Source organism: Lithobates pipiens, unplaced genomic scaffold, assembly GCF_037356315.1.
Source record: "Lithobates pipiens isolate NorthernLeopardFrog02 unplaced genomic scaffold, aLitPip1_a1.2 Scaffold_169, whole genome shotgun sequence".
Classification (NCBI taxonomy): Eukaryota; Metazoa; Chordata; class Amphibia; order Anura; family Ranidae; genus Lithobates; species Lithobates pipiens.
In genome coordinates, this window is record NW_027507754.1 from 151,099 (window position 1) to 175,072 (window position 23,974).

Sequence of the window (23,974 nt, forward strand, 5' to 3'; positions counted from 1 at the left end):
TGGACTGCAGTCTTCAAGTCATTTCACAGATTCTTAATGGGGTTTAAGTCTCGTGCTTGGACTAGGCCATGCAAGGACACTCACCTATTTCTCCTTCAATCACTGTGTGGTCATGTTTGCTGTGTGCTTTGGGTCATTGTCATGTTGGAAGGTAAACCTTCTTCCCATTGACAACTTTCTGGCTGAAAGCAGCAGATTTTCCTCAACAGTTTCATCTTATTTTGCCCCACCCATTTTCCTACTATCTTGACAAGTTCTCCAGTCCCTGCTGCAAAGAAACACCCCCATAACAGGATATTACCTCCTCCATGATTTACTGTAGGAATGGTGTTATTTGGATGGTGAGCTGTATTGGATTTCCACCAGATATATTGGGGGTTATTTACGAAAGGCAAATCCATTTTGCACTACAAGTGCAAAGTGCATTTGAAATTGCACTGAAAGTGCACTTGGAAGTGCAGTCGCTGTAAATCTCAGGGGAAGCTCTGCTGATTTTATTATCCAATCATGTGCAAGCTAAAATGCTGTTTTTTATTTTCTTTGCATGTCCCCCTCGGATCTACAGCGACTGAACTTCCAAGTGCACTTTCAGTGCAATTTCAAGTGCACTTTGCACTTGTAGTTTGCACTTGTAGTGCAAAGTGGATTTGCGTTTAGTACATAACCCCCATTGTTTGATGTTGAGGCCAAATAATACAATTTTAGTCTCATTCGACCAGGAGTACAGCCATGAGCTTTGACTGTACTTTTCCTTTAAGAACCACTGCTTTATTCATTCCTTGCTGTTGATCAGAACACAGGTCGTTTTTTTTACCTTAATGCAGAGAAAGCATTAAAGTGATTGTAAAGGATTGTTTTTTATTTTTTTTAAATAACAAACGTCATACTTACCTCCACTGTGCAGCTCATTTTGCAAAGAGTGGCCCTAAACATCCTCTTCTGGGGTCCCCCAGTGGCTATTGTGGCTCCTCCCCACATCAGATAACCCCCAGGAGAAGGGCTCTCCCTAGGGGGTTACATTTCGGGTGCGTGCGCTCCTGAGTCCAGAATTTGCGTCCACTGACACGAATGCCGGACTCGGCCCCGCCCCAGGCATCATTGGATTTGATTGATGGCAGCGGGAGCCAATGGCTGCGCTGCTATCAATCTATCCAATCAAGAGCTGGGACCCTGTGGAGAGAGGGGCAGCTTGTCCCCACCTTAAGGGTAACATGCTTTTTAGTTCTACAACCCCTTTAAATTTATAATTTTGTCCTGCATGAGCAAAGCACAGTTTTCACTTTAAGAACCCCTCCCTTCTTCAAAGATTGTTGGTGCCTTGTGTAGAATTGTTTGTAACCCAGATTCTTTATCCCTCGAAAAATTGAAAGGTTTTATTTAAGAATGTCAGTTGATGTTGAGGGAAAGGAGAAACCAGGAAAGGCATAATAAGCAGATATTTTGTGTGTGGGTCAGATCTCCTTTTCCTGAGATTAGACCTTTAACTCTTAATAGCATATGCTCCATCCATTGTCCTAAAATGATGATTTAAAGAGGAAGTAAACCCTGATGAGTTTACTTCCTCTTTCATTCCCTGCAAAGGTAAAGCATAATGGACTACTATGCATCGCATAGTAGTCCATTATGTGTCACTTACCTGACACAGGAGCCAGAGATGTTACCGATGTCCCCTGTAGTCCGGCGCATCCATCTTCTCGGTGGGTCTCGCTGCTCCGCCGCTGTCATTCGGTGAAGCCGCGATGACGTCACTCCCACACATGCGCGCACACACGCGGGTGCCGTGCTCAGTGCGCCTGAGCGCCGCTGCCTACGGCACATGCGCCGTAGACAGCGGTGCCTGTCTTTTGGCTAATATCTCCTAAACCGTGTAGGTTTAGGAGATATTTCTTGGACCTACAGGTAAACCTTAATCTAGGCTTACCTGTAGGTCAAAGTGTGTTGTAAGGGTTTACAACCACTTTAATCCTTTGGGGTTTTTTGCATCTACCATGGCAGTTATGCAAATACTTTGTTTTAAGAAGAATGTTCAGTGTTTCATGCTGGTTAAGTAAAAGGGGACAATATGGGTCTTATTAGCCCACCTCACCATAATCTCTGGTTGTACTTTAGCATACACTCTTGAAATGTAATTTGATAATTAATTTACCTGCCCCGAGCGGAGGGAGACTGGAGGGTGACATCTTGGGAGATTCATACAGGTAACCCCAAACCTCCTGTTAGGCATGTCTGGGGACTGGGCATCTCCATGTGCTCAGCACATTGGAGGAGACCATGTCTACCACTAGGGATGAGCCGAACACCCCCCGGTTCGGTTCGCACCAGAACTTGCGAACGACCCCCGCGTTCGAAACGAACGTTAGAACCCCATTGAAGTCTATGGGACTCGAACGTTCGAAATGGAAAGTGCTAATTTTAACGGCTAATATGCAAGATAGTGTCCTAAAAAGGGTTTGGGGACCTGGCTCCTGCCTCAGGGGACATGGGTCACTGCAAAAAAAAGTTTTAAAAACTGCCGTTTTGGCGGGAGCACTGATTTTAATGACCATTAAAGTGAAAAAAAAAAAGGTGAAATATTCCTTTAAATATGGTGCCTGGGGGTGTCTGTAGTATGCCTGTGAAGTGCCACATGTTTCCCGTGTTTGGAACAGTCCCTGCACAAAATGACATTAAACGGAAATAACACCATTTAAAACTGCTTGCGGTTTTAATGTTATATCTGGTTCCTGCAATATGGTTGAAAATCATTCAGAAAAATGGCATGGGTAGCCCTCCCTGCCCATTACCAGCCTATTTGGGTCTTGTACGCATATTAAGGGGAACCCCGTACCCATATTAAAAAAAGGAAATGCGTGTGGCCCCCAGGCCCTATATACTCAGAACAGCAGTATACAGGCGGTGCAAACAAGACAGGGACTGTGTAGGTTTGTTGTGTTAAGTTGAATCTGTTTGTAATTTTCAACTGGTACATTTTTAAAGTGTAGCTCCAGTCAAACAAACTATTTTTAAGCTTTTTGGAAAACATAGGGAAGGGTTATCACCCCTGTATAATTTGTTTTGTCGTCCATCTTTTTTCATCTCACTTGCTGCTGTCTCCTTGCGTTTGCAAGTAGGAGATGTTTGTAAGTTGGATGTTTGAAAGTAGGGGCCTGCCCTATATTATAGCGGTATGTACTGGGTACAGAGCACGCAGACAGCACACACTATCTCCTAACACTACTGACTGCAAGCTCTATTATTAACCACTTGACCACTGGGCACTTAAACACCCTTAATAACCAGACCAATTTTCAGCTTTCGGTGCCCTCACATTTTGAATGACAATTACTCAGTCATGCAACACTGGACCTATAGGAAATGTTTGTCCTTTTTTTCACACAAATAGAGCTTTCTTTTGGTGGTATTTAATCACCTCTCAGTTTTTTATTTTTTGTGCTATAAAAGAATAAAGACCGAAAATTCTGCGAAAAAATGAATTTTTCTTCGTTTCTGTTATAAAATTTAGCAGATTAGTAATTTTTTCTTCATAAATTTTGGCCAAAATTCATACTACTACATATCTTTGGTAAAAATAAGTACAAATTGGTGGATATTATTTGGTCTTTGAGAAAGTTATAGAGTCCACAAGCTATGGTGCCAATATCTGAAAATTGATCACACCTGAAGTACTGACGGCCTATTTCCTTTTTTTTTTTTTTTTTTCCACAAAATTGTCATATTATCAGGTTATTTCACACACACAGCATATGCATACCAAAAGACCCTGGAGAATACAATGGTGGTCGTTGCAAATTTTTATCTCACATGGTATTTGCACAGCAATTTTTCAAATGCGTTTTTTGGGGGGAAAAAACAGTTTTGTGCTTAAAAAACAAACAAAAAAAACAGTAAAGTTAGCCCAATGTTTGCATAAAGTGAAAGATGAAGTTATGCTGAGTAAATAGATATCAAACATGTCACTCTTCAAAATTGCACATGCCCGTGGAATGGCGCCAAACGTCGCTACTTAAAAAATCCCCATAGGCGACGCTTAAATTTTTTTTTACTGGTTACATGTTTTGAGTTGCAGAGGAGGTCTAGGACTAGAATTATTGCTCTCGCTCTAACGTTCTCGGCGATACCTCACATGTGTGGTTTGAACACCGTTTTCATATGTGGGCGGGGCTTACGCATGCGTTCGCTTCTGCATGCGAGCACATGGGGACATGGGCGCTTTAAAAAAAATTTTTTTTTTTTTTATTGTTCATTTTACTTTATTTATTTTAGTTTGACATTTTTTTCCCCAAAAATATATTTTTGATCACTTTTATTCCTATTACAAGGAATGTAAACATCCCTTGTAATAGGAATATGGGGTGACAGGTCCTCTTTACAGTGAAATCTGGGGGTCAATATGACCCCACATCTCACCTCTAGGCTGGGAAGCCTGAAATAAAAAATAAAAAAAAGATTCTGGCTTTGATCGTACTGGCGAGTTGGTAGAAGCACCGGAGGGCGGTGAGGGGTGGGGGGCGTCTATGGCTGGGTATTTCAGGGTATCACCGAGTATGGCTGGGTATCTCCGAGTATGGCTGGGTATGGCAATTTATGGCAGGGTATTGCAGAGTATTGGCGGGGTATTGGCGGGGTACTACAGAGTAATAGCAGGGTACTGCAGAGTATTGGGGGGTACTCCAGAGTAATGGCAGGGTACTTCAGAGTAATGGGGGTTACTGCAGAGTAATGGGGGGTACTCCAGAGTAATGGCAGGGTACTCCAGAGTAATGGCAGGGTACTCCAGAGTAATGGCAGGGTACTCCAGAGTAATGGCAGGGTACTGCACTGCAGAGTAATGGCAGGGTACTGCAGAGTAATGGCGGGTACTGCAGAGTAATGGCGGGTACTGCAGAGTATTGGGGGGTACTGCAGAGTAATGGGGGGTACTGCAGAGTAATGGGGGGTACTGCAGAGTAATGGCAGGGTACTGCACTGCAGAGTAATGGCAGGGTACTGCACTGCAGAGTAATGGCGGGGTACTGCAGAGTAATGGCGGGGTACTGCAGAGTAATGGCAGGGTACTGCAGAGTATGCACTGGTATTGCAGAGTATTGGCAGGGAATTGAGGGGTTAAATTCGGTGAGCAGCGATGTGGGCACTGCAGATGCAGCCCACATCGCTGCTGACAACGATCTCTTTACCCTCCGCTGTACCGATCGGTACAGAGAGGGGAGGGAGGAACCGGCGTCATAACATGACGCCGGTTTGTTTACAAGTGATCACTTCGTCATTTGACGGAGCGATCACGTGGTAAACGGCCGCGACGAGCGGCCGTTTACCGTGATCCGTGATGGACCCGGCGGTCACGGATGCTCTCGAGTGCGCGCCCCAGGGGGCGCGCGAGAGCAGAATTCTGGGAGGCCGTTAATTAACGGCCTCTCAGAGTTAAACAACCTCCCTGAAGCCGTTAATCGGCAATGGGCAGTTGTTAAGTGGTTAAAGCTAGATCACTAGCTATATAGGTGAGGTGAATATAGTGGTGTATACTGCGGTCAGGGCACAGACAACAACCACTACACAGCAGCAAGATAGGAAATCAGCCAAAAACGATCGGTGTGTACTGTGTTGAAGGTACACAGAACACCCACTGCTTCAGATGCTAACACACTACACGAGGCCGCCTCAAAGGCGGCCTTATATAGTGTGGGGCGTGCACTACACAGCCTGAGCTATGATTGGCCACAGGCAGGATGCCTGTGGCCAATCATGGCTCTCCTCGCTGCTGGCGCTACGATTGGCCAAGCATGCGGGGTCACAGTGCATGCTTGGCCAATCATGAGCCAGCAATGCACTGCGCCACCGCAGTGCATTGTGGTCCGCGCGCGCCACTCGAATTTTGACACGAACGGCCCAAGCGTTCGGAATTCGCCGAACGGCCGAACAGCCAATGTTCGAGTCGAACGTACGTTCGACTCGAACACGAAGCTCATCCATATCTACCACTTATGAGTCATTGAGCAACTGTCATAGGATGGCAATCTCGGGAAATCTCCAACTCTTCAAGTCTTTGTCCAGTAGTCCCTGTTGGTTATGATACATACACAGTAAAAATGGTAAACATTCAATTTTATAGTCTATCTTGGCAGTACTGCTAATGAACTCGTTTACAATTATATACTCTGTGACCTTGACGGCAGCCATGTTTCTTTTTCTACATACAGTGGGGAAAATAATCATTTGATCCCCTGCAGATTTTGTAAGTTTAACAACCTACAAAGAAATTAAGTTTCTATAATTTTTATCATAGGTGTATTTTAAATGATAGAGACAGAATATCAACCAAAAATCCAGGAAAAACACATGATACAAAGGTTATAAATCAAGATGCAGTTCAGTGAGTAAAATAAGTATTTGATCCCCTACCAACCAGCAATAATCCTGGCTCCCTCAGACTGACTACAATATGTGCTCATGTGGTACACAGATTAGTCCTGTCAATTTAACAAGGGGATCCTAAAAACAACTCGTTATATGTATAAATGACACCTGTCCACAGAATCTCTTTATTCCATTCAAACCTCAACATCATGGGCAAGACCAAAGAGCTGTCAAAGGACTCGGGGGACAAAATTGTAGACCTGCACAAGGCAGGAATGGGCTACAAGACCATCAGCAAGATGCTTGGTGAGAAGGAGACAACTGTTGGTGTGATTATTTGCAAATGGAAGAAATACAAAATATCCATCAATCGCCCTGGGTCTGGAACTCCATGAAAAATTTTGCCTCATGGGGTAAGGATGATCATCATAAAAGTGAGGGATCAGCCCAAAACTACACAGGAGGAGCTTGTGAATGATCTCAAGGCAGTTGGGACCACAGTCAACAAACAAACCATTGGTAACGCAATATGCTGCAGTGAATTGAAATCCTGCAGCACCTGCTAGGTCCCCCTCAAGAAGGCACATGTACAGGCCCATCTGAGGTTTGCCAGTGAACATCTAAATGATTCAGAGAAGGATTGGGAGAAAGTGAGGTGGTCAGATGCGACCACAATGATGCTCTTTGGCATTAACTGGACTCACCATGTTTGCTGAATATGACCCTAAGAACACCATCCCAGAGGTGGAAACATCATGCATTGGCGTGGTTTCTCTGCTAAAGGTACAGGCTAACTTTGCTGCATTGAGGGGCCAATGGATGGGCCATGTATTGTAAAATCTTGGATGAGAACCTTCTTCCCTCAGCCAGAACACTGAAGATGGGTCGTGGATGGGTCTTCCAGCATGACAATGACCCAAAACATATTGCCAAGGAAACAAAGAAGTGACTCAAAAAGAAGGTCATGGAGGGGCCTATCTAGTCTTCAGACCTTAATCCTATAGAAGATTTATGGAGGGAGCTGAAACTTTGAGTTTCCAAGCGACAGCCAAGAAACCTTAAGGATTTAGAGAATATCTGTAAAGAGGAGTGGACCAAAATCCCTCCTGAGATGTGTGCAAACCTGGTTACCAACTACAAGAAACGTCTTACCTCTGTGCTTGCCAACAAGGGTTTCTCCACCAAGTACATATTTTTGCTTAGGGGATCAAATATTTATTTTACTCACCTAACTGCAACTCAATTTATAACATTTGTCTCATGTTTTGATTGATATTCTGTCTCAATCATTTAAAATACTCAAATGATAGAAATTATAAGCTCTTCATTTGTTTGTAAGTGGGTAAACTTACAAAATGGGCAGGAGGTCAATGCATTATTTTACCCACTGTATATACTACATGCTAATGAAGGTAACATTGTGTAACAAAGAATTTTCAATTATGACTTTTAAAGTTTCCATCTATTCCGTTCTTGGCAGAAAATAATTGCAACATTTTTATAATATCAGTTTTTAAAGAAAAGCACATTTTGAAGTACTTTATTCTGTTGCAGACTTTTTTGTTACATGATAGACCTGCCCTAGTCTCCTCTTTCAAGATGTTTTGCTCCTATTCACATACAATATGACAAAGCATCTTGGACAGAATAATAAGGAATTGGTTGTCACCGCTGACCTAATCTTCACAAGGAACAAAGGCCGGCGCCGTATTTGTTGGAACGACACAGCCGCTAATTTCTTTACACAACAGGCAGTGTAAATATGAGACGTAGGATTAAAATAAAAATCTGGGACACTTCGGATGTCGCAGAGTAGCCCCATGAATGGAGCACTTCAAGAGGAAAATTGCGGTTTCAAATAAACCCTAAAGGCTCTGTATCAGTTTTCGGCTTTTAGCTGCCTTGCGTCTCCCCTTCACATTTCAGCAGCCTTGAAAGAGGGGCAGTGAATGACAGATCTGTTTAGTGTATCACCTGCAGCCAGAGGGACAATACAGAAGATAGTCATTTCACTTCACCTGGCAGAAAAGGCCCATCACACTTTATACCAGGGCTTTGTGACTGTCCCCTCCGGTTTTGTGTTTCTTACATCATCTTTTTTTTTTCATTTCTGAATTATCGAGCAAAAAGTGTGCCATTTACTGACTCATTTCATGTCATTTCGAGGCCTGAAAACAAATCCACTTGAAAGCCACAACTGAGAAATCAAATGTACTGTAAAGTAGACAACTAACTTGAACTGTATCTTATCTTCACCTATGTGCAAATGTTCTGAACCAGGTTTCTGTAAAATTTCTTGGGTCTCTTTTGAGGCCGCGTACACATGGGCGGATTATCTGTCCAACTTAGTCCGCTGAACACGCATTGAATTCTGTGATTTATAGTCATTATTCCCTATGAGTAGGCACTGCTGTGACACACATTTCACAGAGCCTGCCTTCTGATCTACAGAGGTCCTGTGAGGAGGAGTCTCAAGAGGTGGGGCCAGAACAGGAATCACTTCTTGCAAGATACCATGGGATATGTAGTCCTTAGAAATAGAGAAGCTGCAAAGCATGCGGGAATCCAGGAAAATGTGGAAAGAGATGTCAAGCAGCCAGGCAGAACTCACAGCATGAAAGGAGATTTTTAAAGTAACCTTGTTTTGGGTTGTTTATTGCTTGCAATTTTGTTACAATGCTGATGTTGTTAAATGATAATGTATACTGTGACCATATATTCCTTTAAAATGGTTGTAAACCCTCATGTTTTTTCACCCTATGCATTAAGGTGAAAAAACTTCTGTCACTGACCAGCCCCCCAACCCCCCTGTTTTACTGACCTGAGCCCATTCGTTCCCACGCCGGAGATGCGAACACCCTCTCTGGCTGGGGTCTCTGCTCTTGATTGGATAGATTGGTAGCAGGGCAGCCATTGGCTCCCACTGCTGTCAATCAAATCTAATGATGCGGGCGCAGGGGGGTGAGGCTGGGTCTGGCATTCTGTGTCTATGGACGCCGAATGCTGGACTTGGGAGCACGCCCGCATGGTAATCCCCAGGGAGAGCGCTTTCCCGATGCGGGGAGGAGCCGCGATCGCCTTTGGGGGACCCCAGAAGATGAAGATCGGGGCAAAACTAACTGCACAATGGAGGTATGTATGATATGTTTGTTATTAAAAAAAACAAAGCATGAGGGTTTACAACCCCTTTAAGTATTTGAGAACCTGCATCTAAATAATGCGATATACATTTTTATTACAGATACGGCATGAACTGTTTGATCCAGTTTGAAGACTTTGCAAATTTAAATGCCTTTCGACTCCTAAACAAGTATCGCAACAAATATTGTACATTCAACGATGATATACAAGGTGAGCATTCCTGGGTCTGTTTTATAATGGAATTTGCTTATTCCAGGAACCGGAGAGCATTTGTTCTGGAGCTGCTGCTGTCTTCGCTCTCGGACTCACCTATAAGTTCTTCTGGGGGTCATTTGGGCAGCCCATGACTGGCATATAAGATTTGGAGCTCCATGACTCCCATACGTTGCATCTCAGAGTGAAAAAGATAAATATTCCAAAGTCTTAGAATGCCTTCGTACAAAGAATTTTTTTTTTTTTTGCATGTTCTTGTTGAAAATAGAACAATCCTATAACTGACAACCTTTTGGCTTAGACAGTGTTTTTCAATTGTCATTCCCCAGAACATTCTGTCACTGTGAGAGTTCAGCAACAGACAGATGATTTGTCAAATTTACCTCTTTTCACAGCTGAAGCTTTACCATTTTCTAATTTCATGACCAGGCCATTTTTTGCGATATGCCACTGCGCTACTTTACCTGACAATTGCGCCGTAGCACACTGTACCCAAATAAAATTTTTCCTTTTTTCCAGACAAATGCTGATTTCTTTTGGTGGTATTTGATCACCTCTGGCTTTTTTTATTTTTTGTACTAAAAACGACCGACAATTAAACATATTTTTCACTTTTTGCTATATGTCCAATAAAAAAAAAATGCAAAAAATCAAATGTCTTCATCAATTTAGGCCAATATGTTTTCGGCTACATATTTTTAGTAAAAAAAATAAAATCCCAATAAGCGTATCTTTATTGGTTTGCACAAAAGTTTTAACATCTACAAAGTATTTTTGGAATTTTTTATTTTTTTTTACCAATAATGGTGGCGATCAGCGACTTATAGCGGGACTGCGATATTCTGGCGGACAAATCGGACACTAATTTACCCTTTTTATGAAAACCAGTGACACCAATACAGTGATCAATGCAAAAAATATGCGCTGCCACTGTACTAAAGACTGGCTGGGAAGAGGTTTACATCAGGGGTGATCAAAAGGCTAACTGTGTGCCTAGCTAATGTTTCAGTATAATGTGGGAGGTGCTTTTACTAGTGGAAGGCATGGATCCCATGTTTCTGCTTTACAGGAACACAGGATCCATGCCTTCTGCACTGACAGAACGGCAATCTGCCTTGTTTACATAGGCAGATTGCTGTTCTGTGTGTGCACCAAACGATCAGTAGATGCCGGCGGACATTGGGTCTGCAGGACCCGCTGATTACAGTGGGAGCTAGCCACCTCCAGCAGTGGCGTACACTCACGCCTGATACCTAGAAGTGCAGGATCATGTATATATATATATATATATATATATATATATGTGATCCTGCACAGCCACCTTGTAGCAGTAAATCTGCTATGGGGCGGTTGGCAAGTTTAACTTGAATGACCATCCCCATGAGTCTGAATCATCTAAAATTGTGTATTGAATATAAATGTGAGGGGGCACTAATAGTGAACTAATACTTAAAGGAGTTGTAAACGCAGAAGGTTTTTTTTTTTATCTTCATGCCTTCTATGCATGAAGATAAAAAAAAAAGGAGACACCCCCTAGAGGCAAGTAGAGATGCATCTTCAGAAAAAAAAAAATAGATTTTAGTTAGAAAAAAAATAAAAAAAACATGCAGAGGTCAAAAAGTAGACTTGTATATGCATAGCTCCCAACTGTCCCTAAATTTGGAGGGACTGTCCCTGATTTGGAGCAATGTCCCTCTGTCCCTCATTCCTCCTCATTTGTCCCTCATTTTGGTCTATATATTTATATATAAAATGCACTTTTTATCTTTCAAGAAGTGTTTCCCAGTGCTAAACCTTTCATCCAATTTCTAAATTGCTGCATTTGTAAATTCCAAAAGCCAATATAAAGGAATGGTAGTGGTAAAAAAATTAAAATAAAAAATAAAAAAAACACTCATGGGTTTAACAAATCTTTTTTTTTGTATAATGCTCCTTTAAGGGGCGTGGTAGGGGGTGTGTCCTGTGCCTACATATATTTGCTGATAGGTGTCCCTCGTTCCCATCTCAAAAGGTTGGGAGGTATGTATATGTAATTTATATACAGATTATGATCTCATTATAGTTCTAATATTACCACACCAGGGCACATAGCAATGAAGGTATAGTGGTAGACCAATATTAATCGGTTAAAATAGAATTAAATCAGGTCTGCATCTTGCTAGGAGGGAAACATTTGTGCAGCGCATGTACCATGTGTGTTGGGGAAAAAAAAAAAAAAGATGTAAACAGTTTATATATAAAGGAAATGCGAGATTAGCAAGATATCAATTATAGGTTATTTCTGCCAAAATACAGCCTCAGCTCTGTTATATTATCTACTCTTGTTACTAAGCCTGATTTCCTGCCACATCTGTTCATACAGTAAGATGGAAAGGGATATGGAAGGGTGGAAATGCAGATTGTATCAACCTTTATAAAATAGAATTTAAATAACAAGAGGAGCGTGAATCCAGGATGTCAGAAGGAATGTAAGATGGGGACTGAAAGCATACAGATCAGACAAATGATCCCTCCAGATGTTCAATCTGTACATGGTCGGGACTCGGGAGAGTCACAGGTCAGAATATTCTGGCTGCAGCAGAAGTAAAGGAAATTCTATGGATAATACAATTTTAGCATATCCCTATTATTGGTGTTGCAGTCAGTCTCTTACGAATCCAGAGAGGAACTTATGCCGTTTTTTTTTTTGTTTTTTTTGTTTTTTACATAATGTTTTATTTAAAGGTAAAAAATCATTTACAGAGATCTTGAACAACAGCAACACTATAAAGGTTTATAAAGCCGCAGTTCACCATTACATGGAAAATGCAATCACTTCATCATAAATTTGTACCTGGTGGGGTATATGGGGATGTGGGGTATATGGGGAAATGGACCCGCCATGTGATTCTACATGTTCTAAAGTTCACCAGAAAGCAATTCCTTAAGGGAGTGTCCAAAATATAATCGGCTGTCATCGGGGTATGTTGGAATTGTGCTTGGGGGGGGGGGGAGAGGCTCAGTGGGTATGGTATATGGTTAAAGTATAACTCCGGTTGAATACGAGAGTAGTCAGTGGTTAGGAGGAAATGGTTACGAGTGTGTTCCATGCTTGTCTTCTGGGGCGGGTGGGTGAGAGGTATGTAAAGTGGGTATGTGATGCTGGTGCCTGGGTGTAGAAAGTGAGTGGGGTGTTGGGGGGGATGAAGGAGGAGCGGAGGGGAGAGTAGGGAGGAAAGAAAGGGGACTCATCTCCACAGCTTTCAGATCATTTTGGGGTTTTTGTTTGGAGATCATGTGTATTTTGGAGGGTGGCGTCTTCGAAGGGGGAGTGGTGGCAATAAGAGAAGTGGAATATGGAGGACATGTATTATAGCTTGTGATTGGCATAGCCTAGCACAATTCTGGCTGCTGTTTTTTTGTTTTTGTTTTTTTTGTGGGTGGATTGCAAATGTTCATATATTCAGGTGTCGTCTGGTAATGCATCCAAGAAGCCGATTTTTTTTGTTTTGTTTGTTGTTGTGCCAGTTTTTTAACTAATATTTTATCGTGTGCATAGTTTGTTGCTGTAGAATTCAAATGTTAATGATTCTTTTACTCCAGTAGGGTACCTTCATTCATCAGTCTGAATGCAAGACAGCAACATAAGCATCAAGCCTTTTCTATCTGCTTTTTCTGGATTGTATTCTCTCCATCATGCGCCTTTATAGTTTATACCTACCCATCTCTCCCCCTTATAGGATCCATACTCCATACATTGCTCTGTTCTTAAAAAAAGAAAAGGGCTATATTCTTTATAAAATCTATACTCACAATACCCTGTTCTCTTCTATATAAAGTCCTTACTCCATACCCTGCTCTCTTATTTATAAAATCTATACTCCATACCCTGCTCTCTTATTTATAAAATCTATACTCCATACCCTGTTCTCTTCTTTATAAAGTTCATACCCTGCTCTCTTCTTTATAAAGTTCATGCTCCGCTCTCTTCTTTATAAAGCCCATACTCCATACCCTGCCCTCTTCTTTATACAAGCTATACTCCATACCCTGCTCTCTTCTATATGAAATCTATACTCCATACCCTGTTCTCTTCTTTATAAAATCTATACTCCATACCCTGCTCTCTTCTATATGAAATCTATACTCCATACCCTGTTCTCTTCTTTATAAAATCTATACTCCATACCCTGCTCTCTTCTATATGAAATCTATACTCCATACCCTGCTCTCTTCTATATGAAATCTATACTCCATACCCTGCCCTCTTCTTTATAAAATCTATACTCCATACCCTGCCCTCTTCTTTATAAAATCTATACTCCATACCCTGTTCTCTTCTTTATAGAATCTATAGTCCTTTGTTCTTTATAAATTGAACACTTCCTGCCCTACTCTTTTCTTTAAAAACTCTACAGTCTGCTCAGTTTTTTATCTGCTATGTCTTCTCCATCATTCTATATTCTTAATATATACTCTAAGCCCTTCTTTGCTCTTCAACCAATCTATAATCCAATTCCTTCTCTGCTCAGTGCTCTGTAATAAAAATGTGCTCCCTGCCTTTATTCATCCAATCCTATAATCCTGGCCCTACTTTATTGTTATTTCAGTCTATAATTCAAGCCTTTCTCTGCTCTTATTCTCCTTTTTATAATCCATTTCCTGCTCTTTATCATATCTTTGCTCCTACATTTTATATGTGCTTTATAAAATCTATATCCTTTACTCATTTGCTGTTCCTTGTCTTATCTGTACTACCCACCTTTCTTCGATGTATATTCTTGACCCTTTTTTGTTCTATATTTTTGTCATTCTGTGCTCTTCATTCTCTCTGTACTATCTGCTCTTCTCTTCATCCTCTCTATACTCCCTACCCGTATTCTCTCTCCTGCTTTTACTGCCTATTTTTTCCTTGTACTGCTTTCCCTTGTCTGTTCTTCATCCCTTCTGTACTCCATGCCCTGATCTTTTACATCTCCTCCTTGTGCTGCCTGCCCTTCACTGTTTATGTTACTCCTTACCCTACTTTGTTTCCTATTCTCCTTGTTCTACCAACCTACCTACCTTTCTTTGTTGACGATTTTTTTTTTATTGTGAAGCAAACAAATAGGACAAAATAACTGAAAAAGTCAATGTGCATAACTATTTACCCTAAAGTCAATACTTTGTAGAGCCACCTCTTGTGGCTATAACAGCTCCAAGTCGCTTTGGATAAGTTTCCATAGCTTGCCACACCACTGGGATTTTTGCCCTATTCCTCCTCTTGCAAAACTGCTCCAGCTCCTTCAGGTTGGATGGTTTGCGCTTGTGAACAGCAATCTTTAAGTCTGGCCACAGATTTTCTATTGAATTGAGGTCTGGGCTTTGACCAGGCCATTCCAACACATTTACATGTTTCCCCTTAAACCACTCAAGTGTTGCTTTAGCAGTGTGTTTGGGGACATTGTCCTGCTGGAAGGTGAACCTCCACCCTAGCCTCAAATCACACACAGAGTGGTACAGGTTTTGCTCAAGAATATCCCTGTATTTAACACCATCCATCTTTCCCTCAACTCTGACCAGTTTCCCAGTCCCGACTGCTGAAAAACATCCCCACAGCACACTGCTGCCACCACCATGTTTCATTGTGGGGATGTTGTTCTTTGGGTGATGTGATGTGTTGGGTTTGCGCCAGACATAAAAAGTTACGGCCAAAAAGTTTAATTTTAGTCTCATCAGACCAGAGCACCTTCCTCCATGCATTTTGGGAGTCTCCCACATGCCTTTTCGCAAATTCAAAACGTGCAATTTTGTTTTTTGCTGAAAGTAATGGCTTTCTTCTGGCCACTCTGCCATAAATCCCAACTCTATGCAGCGTACGGCTTATTGTCGTCCTATGTACAGATACTCCAGTCTGCTGTGGAACTCTGCAGCTCCTCTAGTATTACCTTAGGTCTCTGTGCTGCCTCTCTGATTAATGCCCTCCTTGCCCGGTCCATGAGTTTTGGTGTGCGGCCGTCTCTTGGCAGGTTTGTTGTTGTGCCAAGTTCTTTCCATTTTGGTTATGATAGATTTGATGGTACTCCTAGGGATCATCAAAGATTTGGATATTTTTTTATAACCTAACCCTGACTTGTACTTCTCAACATCATTGTCCCTTACTTGTTTGGAGAGTTCCTTGGTCTTCATGGCAGTGTTTGGTTATTGGTGCCTCTTGCTTAGGTGTTGCAGCCTCTGGGGCCTTTCAAAAAGGTGTGTATATGTAATGACCGATCATGTGACACTTATATTGCACACAGGTGGACATCATTTCACTAATTATGTGACTTCTGAAGGTAATTGGTTTTACCAGAGCTTTTTATGGGCTTCATAACAAAGGAGGTGAATACATACGCACATGCCAATTATCAGTTTTTAATTTCTAAAAAATAGTTTTATGTATATATTTTTCTAATTTTACTTCACCAACTTAGACTATTGTGTTCTGATCCATCACATATAATTCAGATAAAAAAACATTGAACTAAAGGCTGTAATGTAACAAAATAGGTTAAAAGCCAAGAGGGGTGAATACTTTTGCAAGGCACTGTGTATAGTCATGTATAGTCTAAGGCGATGACACCACAGTGATAAATCCCCCAAAATCCTCTTTAATGGATATTCCACCACATATCAGTCCATAATAAACCCACTTCTCCCATGTACCACCACTGTGGGGGGGGGGGGGGGGCAAATGTGCTTACCAGATAGTGTGGACTCCTATACCATTGCCACAGAGTCAATCACGCTTATTAGACCTGTAACATCCAAAGTGGCAAAAACCACACCTCTCCTTGGAGACCGGTCAAGCGTGTAGCGTATCACAAAATAGCATTGTCACACGTAAGAACTTCAAAACATCACAGCTCAGCAACACCAACCATATCCATGTAAGAAAAACAATCTCGCATAGTGTAACGATGTATGGGGGCTAAATTTATTGAAAAGTGGAAAATAACACTCACATGTTGCAGGAGACAAAGCGCTAGTTTAAAAAAATCATCCTGGGATAACAATGTCCATTTCCTGATTAGAAGAAAGCAATAATGTCATAAGCACAGGCTTCACCCAAGGTGGTGGTACCCAATGCTAAAGCAGATAGTGCAGACTCCTTTACCATTGGCACAGAGTCGATCGCGGGTAGCGTATCACCAAATAGCCTAGTCACACGTAAGAGCTACAATTCATCGCAGCTCAGCAACACCAACCACATTCATGTAAGAAATAACAATCTCGCATAGTGTAATGCCCCCCCTTTCCACAGTGGCGATACACGGGAGAAGTGGGTTTTTTATAGACTGATATGTGATGCTCTATAAGAGGACTTCTTTATTCTTGCCCTGCCCTTCCCTGTCCTTCTATATTGCAGTCTCTGCTCCAAGTTCTTCTCTTTTACTCACTGCTGTTCTTTTACGCGCTCTTCTGTCCAATGCCTCCACATATTTTCACATTTCTTCTGTCTGATTGTTCTCTTTTTCTTTATCCCTGTTTAAACACTAGTGAAATGTTGATGTGATTACAGTATAGATAATCAACTCCTCAACTTCTCTCTCGGGAACATGAGAACTAGAGACGATCCAGATGATTGCATTGGCACAACACCACAATAAACAGCACATATTGCTGTTGTATTAGATATCATTGTGGGAAGATTGAGTTCTCTGTTTTAATTTTAAATCCTCAGAGCTCTCTAGCTAGCATGAAACTTAGACATTTTTTCACTTTCTACATGAAAAGAAATTGGTTCACATTTCTTATGTACATGATGAACTTATACATGTCATCTGATCTTCTTTGGGTTATACTTGCAGATCCAGATGCTTGATCAAAATTTAATCACAACATGCTATAAAAACATTTAAAAGGATATCAAATTAGTAAAGGGGAAAAGAGATGCCTTAACTACATACTATGCAAAAATGTGTGAGAAAAGACTGCTTTCCTTCTCTTGGCTCATCTGCAAGGCTGGATCGTTACCTTTAGCTCCCCTAATGGCACGTACACACGACCGGACTTTTTAAAGCAAAGGTCTGACGGAACGAGTCCGTCGGACAATCCGATAGTGTGTGGGCTCCATCGAGCCTTTGCTTGCCAAAAATCCAGCGGACTTTAGAAATAGAACATGTTTTAAATTTTCCCACCGGAACTCCGCCGGACCAAGAAATCCGTTCGTGTGTATGCTAGTCCGACGGACAAAAACGGACGCTAGGGCAGCTATTGGCTACTGGCTATGAACTTTCTTATTCTAGTCCGGTTGTACGTCATCACGTTCAAATCCGTCGGACTTTGGTGTGATTGTGTGTGTCCAAGTCCGTTCATTCGGAAAGTCCGTCGGAACTCTGCCGAAAGCCCGTCGGACCTAGTCCCTCGAAAAGTCCAGTCGTGTGTACGTGGCATTAGGCCAGCTACCTTGTGCCACCTCCCTAGTCTTTTCAGACTTCGTTGGATCCTCCTAGCGCACACACTCATAACCCAGAAATATTTCTTAAAGTGGAAGTAAACCCTGCTATCATTTTCAGCCAAGGAAGCTGCCATTTTGGCCTCTGTTTAATCTTCAACTGCCATGATGCTGCACATGGGATCAGTTATGACACCAGCCATTGGCTAAGCTTGACAGTTTGACAGTGTACCAGCTTTCTGTCAACTCTTTGGGATGTTCTGAATAAAATAATTGATCTCGTAGGTTTGCTAATCTGACAGAACAACGCTGCTTTTAAGATTCAACATCAGAAAAGTTTGACGGATTTCAAAAAGCTCTATTTCACGATAGAAGCTCAGTTTACTGGCGAAAGGCAAGACTTTGGGGGGAGTAACAAGTTGTCCGCTTGCTGCCTTCTGACTGTAGGCTTAGTGCCGGCGAGTGTGGGTGTACCAAGATGGCCGCGACGGAACGTCACTTCGGTTGGGCTTTCTGATGGGTAGCAGCTTTCTGATAGAACACCGGGAATGTAACTGTTTTTTGAAACTGTTAAATCAATGGGTTTAATTCCGCTTTAACTGCACTAAAAAATAGAATTGGTAGACTATACATTGCCATGCTAAAAAATTATAATATGCAAATACAACTTAATTATAATAATGTAAAATCAGAATGGATAGCCCACATAAATGCATGAAAAAAATAAGTATTCAGAGTCCAAAAAAAAATCTCCAAAAAACACAGCTGTGACACTTGACAAAAGAGATGTGCTTAAAACATTTCTGTGACCACCACATGAGCGATCGCCGATTGTAAAAAATGGGCTGTTACCAGAACAGAATGACTCCACTATAGAGTCCAATCAGCCTGTTGTAAACAATCCCCTCAAGAAATGTTCAAGTTCACAGCGCTTGGCTCAAGTACCTCAGTGTAGCTCAGTCTCCAGAGTATAGTAAGATCATAATGACCATATGTTACACGAGTATCCACATAAAATCAAAACGGAGGAATCCACATAGTGTAAATCTGGTTAAAACTTTACTACATAGACTATATAGTACAAAAGCTACTCACATGATAAAAACATATAAACGCTTTAAGAAAATACAATCCCAGGCTGTATAGCAAAGATTTCAGATGACACAAATTTTAGGTCCAAAGTGGCGTGGCGATGTTCTGTGCATTAGCTTTACCAAACGCATTTTGTCATATGTGACATCATTGGGGCACCGACGCTATGTGAGTCCTCACGCCTATATATATATATATATATATATATATATATATATATATATATATATATATATGCCCCACCCTGAAAGTAAGTCCTAGTAAAGTCCTTGTAATAAAATGTAATCCGCTTTGTAAAAAGATTATACTGGCATAAAGTGTAGTGTGTCTCCCTTTTTGTAACTTTAATGTGGAAAACACCTTATTTACAGAGCCGCTGGGTACTTTCATGACCTGCCGGAGGTCTTCTCTTCTCCCGGCCGACGCATGTGGCCCCTCCCTCTGCAGTGCTCAGAGCGGGCTGACCTGACGTCAGCGGGCATCTTGACCCATCCCTCTGCAGTTATTCCAAGCAGAGAAGAGCTCCGGTGGGTCACGTGGTGCCCCGCGTCGCTGTAAATAAGGTATTTTCCACAATACAGTTCCAAAGGGAGACACACTGCCCATTATACTGGTATAATCTTTTTACAAAAGTGATTACATCATTTTATAAGTACTTTTACCAGGGTTTTTTTTTGGGGGGGGGGGGAGGGGGGGGGATTAAAATTATGTCATAATGCTGACTCCTGAGCTGAGAGGGGGAGAGAAGACCAGGGACACAGGAACTTAAAACAATATATATATATATATATATATATATATATATATATATATATATATATATATATATATATATATATATATATATATATATATATATATTTTCTATTGTTTTGTTCCAGATTTTTTTAGAACATAGAGAGGAGTAAATGACGCAGCACTATTTTTTAGGGTTACACCCATTTTAAGATCGTCATTGGGCGTACTGTAAAGAAATAAGACATCCCCTGAAAATAAGCCTTAGTGTGTTTTTTGTAGCCAAAATTATTATAAGACCCGGTCTTTTTTTCGGGGGGGGGGGGGGGGGGGGAATGGTATGTGTGTGTGTGTGTGTGTATGTATATGTGTGTGTGTGTATATTAGGGATGAGCCGAACACCCCCCGGTTCGGTTCGCACCAGAACTTGCGAACGACCCCCGCGTTCGGTACGAACGTTAGAACCCCATTGAAGTCTATGGGACTCGAACGTTCGAATTGGAAAGTGCTAATTTTAACGGCTAATATGCAAGATAGTGTCCTAAAAAGGGTTTGGGGACCTGCCTCCTGTCTCAGGGGACATGGGTCACTGCAAAAAAAAGTTTTAAAAACGGCCGTTTTGGCGGGAGCACTGATTTTAATGACGATTAAAGTGAAAAAAAAAAAGTGAAATATTCCTTTAAATATGGTGCCTGGGGGGTGTCTGTAGTATGGCTGTGAAGTGCCACGTGTTTCCCGTGTTGAGAACAGTCCCTGCACAAAATGACATTAAACGGAAATAACACCATTTAAAACTGCTTGCGGTTTTAATGTTATATCTGGTTCCTGAAATATGGTTGAAAATCATTGAGAAAAATGGCATGGGTAGCGCTCTCTGCCCATTACCAGCCTATTTGGGTCTTGTACGCATATTAAGGGGAACCCCGTACCCATATTAAAAAAAGGAAATGCGTGTGGCCCCCAGGCCCTATATACTCAGAACAGCAGTATACAGGCGGTGCAAACAAGACAGGGACTGTGTAGGTTTGTTGTGTTAAGTTGAATCTGTTTGTCATTTTCAACCGGTACATTTTTAAAGTGTAGCTCCAGTCAAAAAAACTATCTTTAAGCTTTTTGGAAAACATAGGGAAGGGTTATCACCCCTGTATAATTTGTTTTGTCGTCCATCTTTTTTCATCTCACTTGCTGCTGTCTCCTTGCGTTTGCAAGTAGGAGATGTTTGTAAGTTGGATGTTTGAAAGTAGGGGCCTGCCCTATATTATAGCGGTATGTACTGGGTACAGAGCACGCAGACAGCACGCACTATCTCCTAACACTACTGACTGCAAGCTCTATTATTAACCACTTGTTAGCCCAATGTTTGCATAAAGTGAAAGATGAAGTTATGCTGAGTAAATAGATATCAAACATGTCACTCTTCAAAATTGCACATGCCCGTGGAATGGCGCCAAACGTCGCTACTTAAAAAATCCCCATAGGCGACACTTAAATTTTTTTTTTTTTTACTGGTTACATGTTTTGAGTTGCAGAGGAGGTCTAGGACTAGAATTATTGCTCTCGCTCTAACATTCTCGGCGATACCTCACATGTGTGGCACATGCGAGCACATGGGGACATGGGCGCTTTAATTTTTATTTTATTTTTTTATTGTTCATTTTACTTTATTTATTTTAGTTTGACATTTTTTCCCCCAAAAATATATTTTTGATCACTTTTATTCCTATTACAAGAAATGTAAACATCCCTTGTAATAGGAATATGGGGTGACAGGTCCTCTTTACAGTGAAATCTGGGGGGTCAATATGACCCCACATCTCACCTCTAGGCTGGGAAGCCTGAAATAAAAAATAAAAAAAAGATTCTGGCTTTGATCGTACTGGCGAGTTTGTAGAAGCACCGGAGGGCGGTGAGGGGTGGGGGGTGTCTATGGCTGGGTATTTCAGGGTATCACCGAGTATGGCTGGGTATCTCTGAGTATGGCTGGGTATGGCAATTTATGGCAGGGTATTACAGAGTATTGGCGGGGTACTACAGAGTAATAGCAGGGTACTGCAGAGTAATGGGGGTTACTGCAGAGTAATGGGGGGTACTGCAGAGTAATGGCAGGGTACTGCACTGCAGAGTAATGGCAGGGTACTGCAGAGTAATGGCAGGGTACTGCAGAGTAATGGCGGGTACTGCAGAGTAATGGCGGGTACTGCAGAGTAATGGCGGGTACTGCAGAGTAATGGGGGTTACTGCAGAGTAATGGGGGGTACTGCAGAGTAATGGCAGGGTACTGCAGAGTATGCACTGGTATTGCAGAGTATTGGCAGGGAATTGAGGGGTTAAATTCGGTGAGCAGCGATGTGGGCACTGCAGATGCAGCCCACATCGCTGCTGACACCGATCTCTTTCCCCTCCGCTGTACCGATCGGTACAGAGAGGGGAGGGAGGAACAGGCGTCATAACATGACGCCGGTTTGTTTCCAAGTGATCACTCCGTCATTTAACGGAGCAATCACGTGGTAAACGGCCGCTATGAGTGGCCGTTTACCGTGATCCGTGATGCGACCCGGCGGTCACGGATGCTCTCGAGTGCGCACACCTCGGGGCACGCGAGAGCAGAATTCTGGGAGGCCGTTAATTAACGGCCTCTCAGAGTTAAACAACCCCCCTGAAGCCGTTAACCGGCAATGGGCAGTTGTTAAGTGGTTAAAGCTAGATCACTAGCTATATAGGTGAGGTGAATATAGTGGTGTATACTGCAGTCAGGGCACAGACAACAACCACTACACAGCAGCAAGATAGGAAATCAGCCAAAAACGATTGGTGTGTACTGTGTTGAAGGTACACAGAACACCCACTGCTTCAGATGCTAAGTAACACACTACACGAGGCCGCCTCAAAGGCGGCCTTATATAGTGTGGGGCGTGCACTACACAGCCTGAGCTATTATTGGCCACAGGCAGGATGCCTGTGGCCAATCATGGCTCTCCTCGCTGCCGGCGCTGCGATTGGCCAAGCATGCGGGGTCACAGTGCATGCTTGGCCAATCATCGGGCAGCAATGCACTGCGCCAACGCAGTGCATTATGGTCCGCGCGCGCGTCACTCGAATTTTGACGCGAACGGCCAAAACGTTCGGAATTCGCCGAACGCACGAACAGCCAATGTTCGAGTCGAACGTACGTTCGACTCGAACACGAAGCTCATCCCTAGTGTATATATATATATTGTACTGTATTTACATTTAACAAGGGAGGTGACCTCATAATTTTTAATCATTAAATCCTGGTGGGTACTTCCTATAATTAAAGATAGCTGACACAGCCTTTTTAATATATATATATATATATATATTTATATATATATATTTGGACAAGCAAATACAAACTAGGAATGTGTCTACAGATGCACAATCAGTACCACGGTGACATAAAGGGACACAAAGTATACACAACCAGGAATATGTCCAAAGAAGCACAATATCAAATTGTTGTGCAACTAGGAATATGTCCAAAGATGTACAAAACTGTACCAGGAACAATTTCACAAAGACACAAACAGTACACAACCAGGAATCTGTCCATTGAAGCACAACACCAAACCAGGAACATGTCTGCAGAGACGCAATCACTCACACTCCAGTAACATTCTTTAGCTGTAAGCCCTTGTACACGCGGTCGGACATTTTTCTGACGGATTTTGTCCGAAACTTGTGTTGCATACACACGGTCGGACAAAGTTGTCGGAAAATCCAATCATTCATAACGTGATGGCGTTAATTAGTTACGACGGGACTACGTTCAGGCTAGTAGCCAGTAGCTTTGGTCTAGGAATTTGATCTGAGCATGCGTGGCACTTTGTCCGATCAGAATTCTCTACAAACGATCGGACAAAGTCTGATCAGATCATGTTGTCGGAAAAATTTTATATCCAGCTCTCAAACTTTGTTGGTCGGACATTCCGACATTCGGACATTCCGACAGAAAAAGTCAGATGAAGCCCACACACGGTCGGATTATCCGACAACACGGTCCAATCAGACATTTTCCATCGGAATGTC

At 42.1% G+C, this 23,974-nt stretch overlaps 1 protein-coding gene across 1 annotated transcript in view; it reads left to right on the plus strand.

The window, feature by feature from the left end:
• Window positions 1-23,974, plus strand: part of ME3 (malic enzyme 3) — a 200,940-nt gene that overhangs the window by 116,129 nt on the left and 60,837 nt on the right. Inside the window, exon 6 of the mRNA XM_077484919.1 lies at window positions 9,593-9,702. Within this exon, the coding sequence (XP_077341045.1) occupies window positions 9,593-9,702 (110 nt within the window). The remainder of the gene's footprint in view (window positions 1-9,592; window positions 9,703-23,974) is intronic.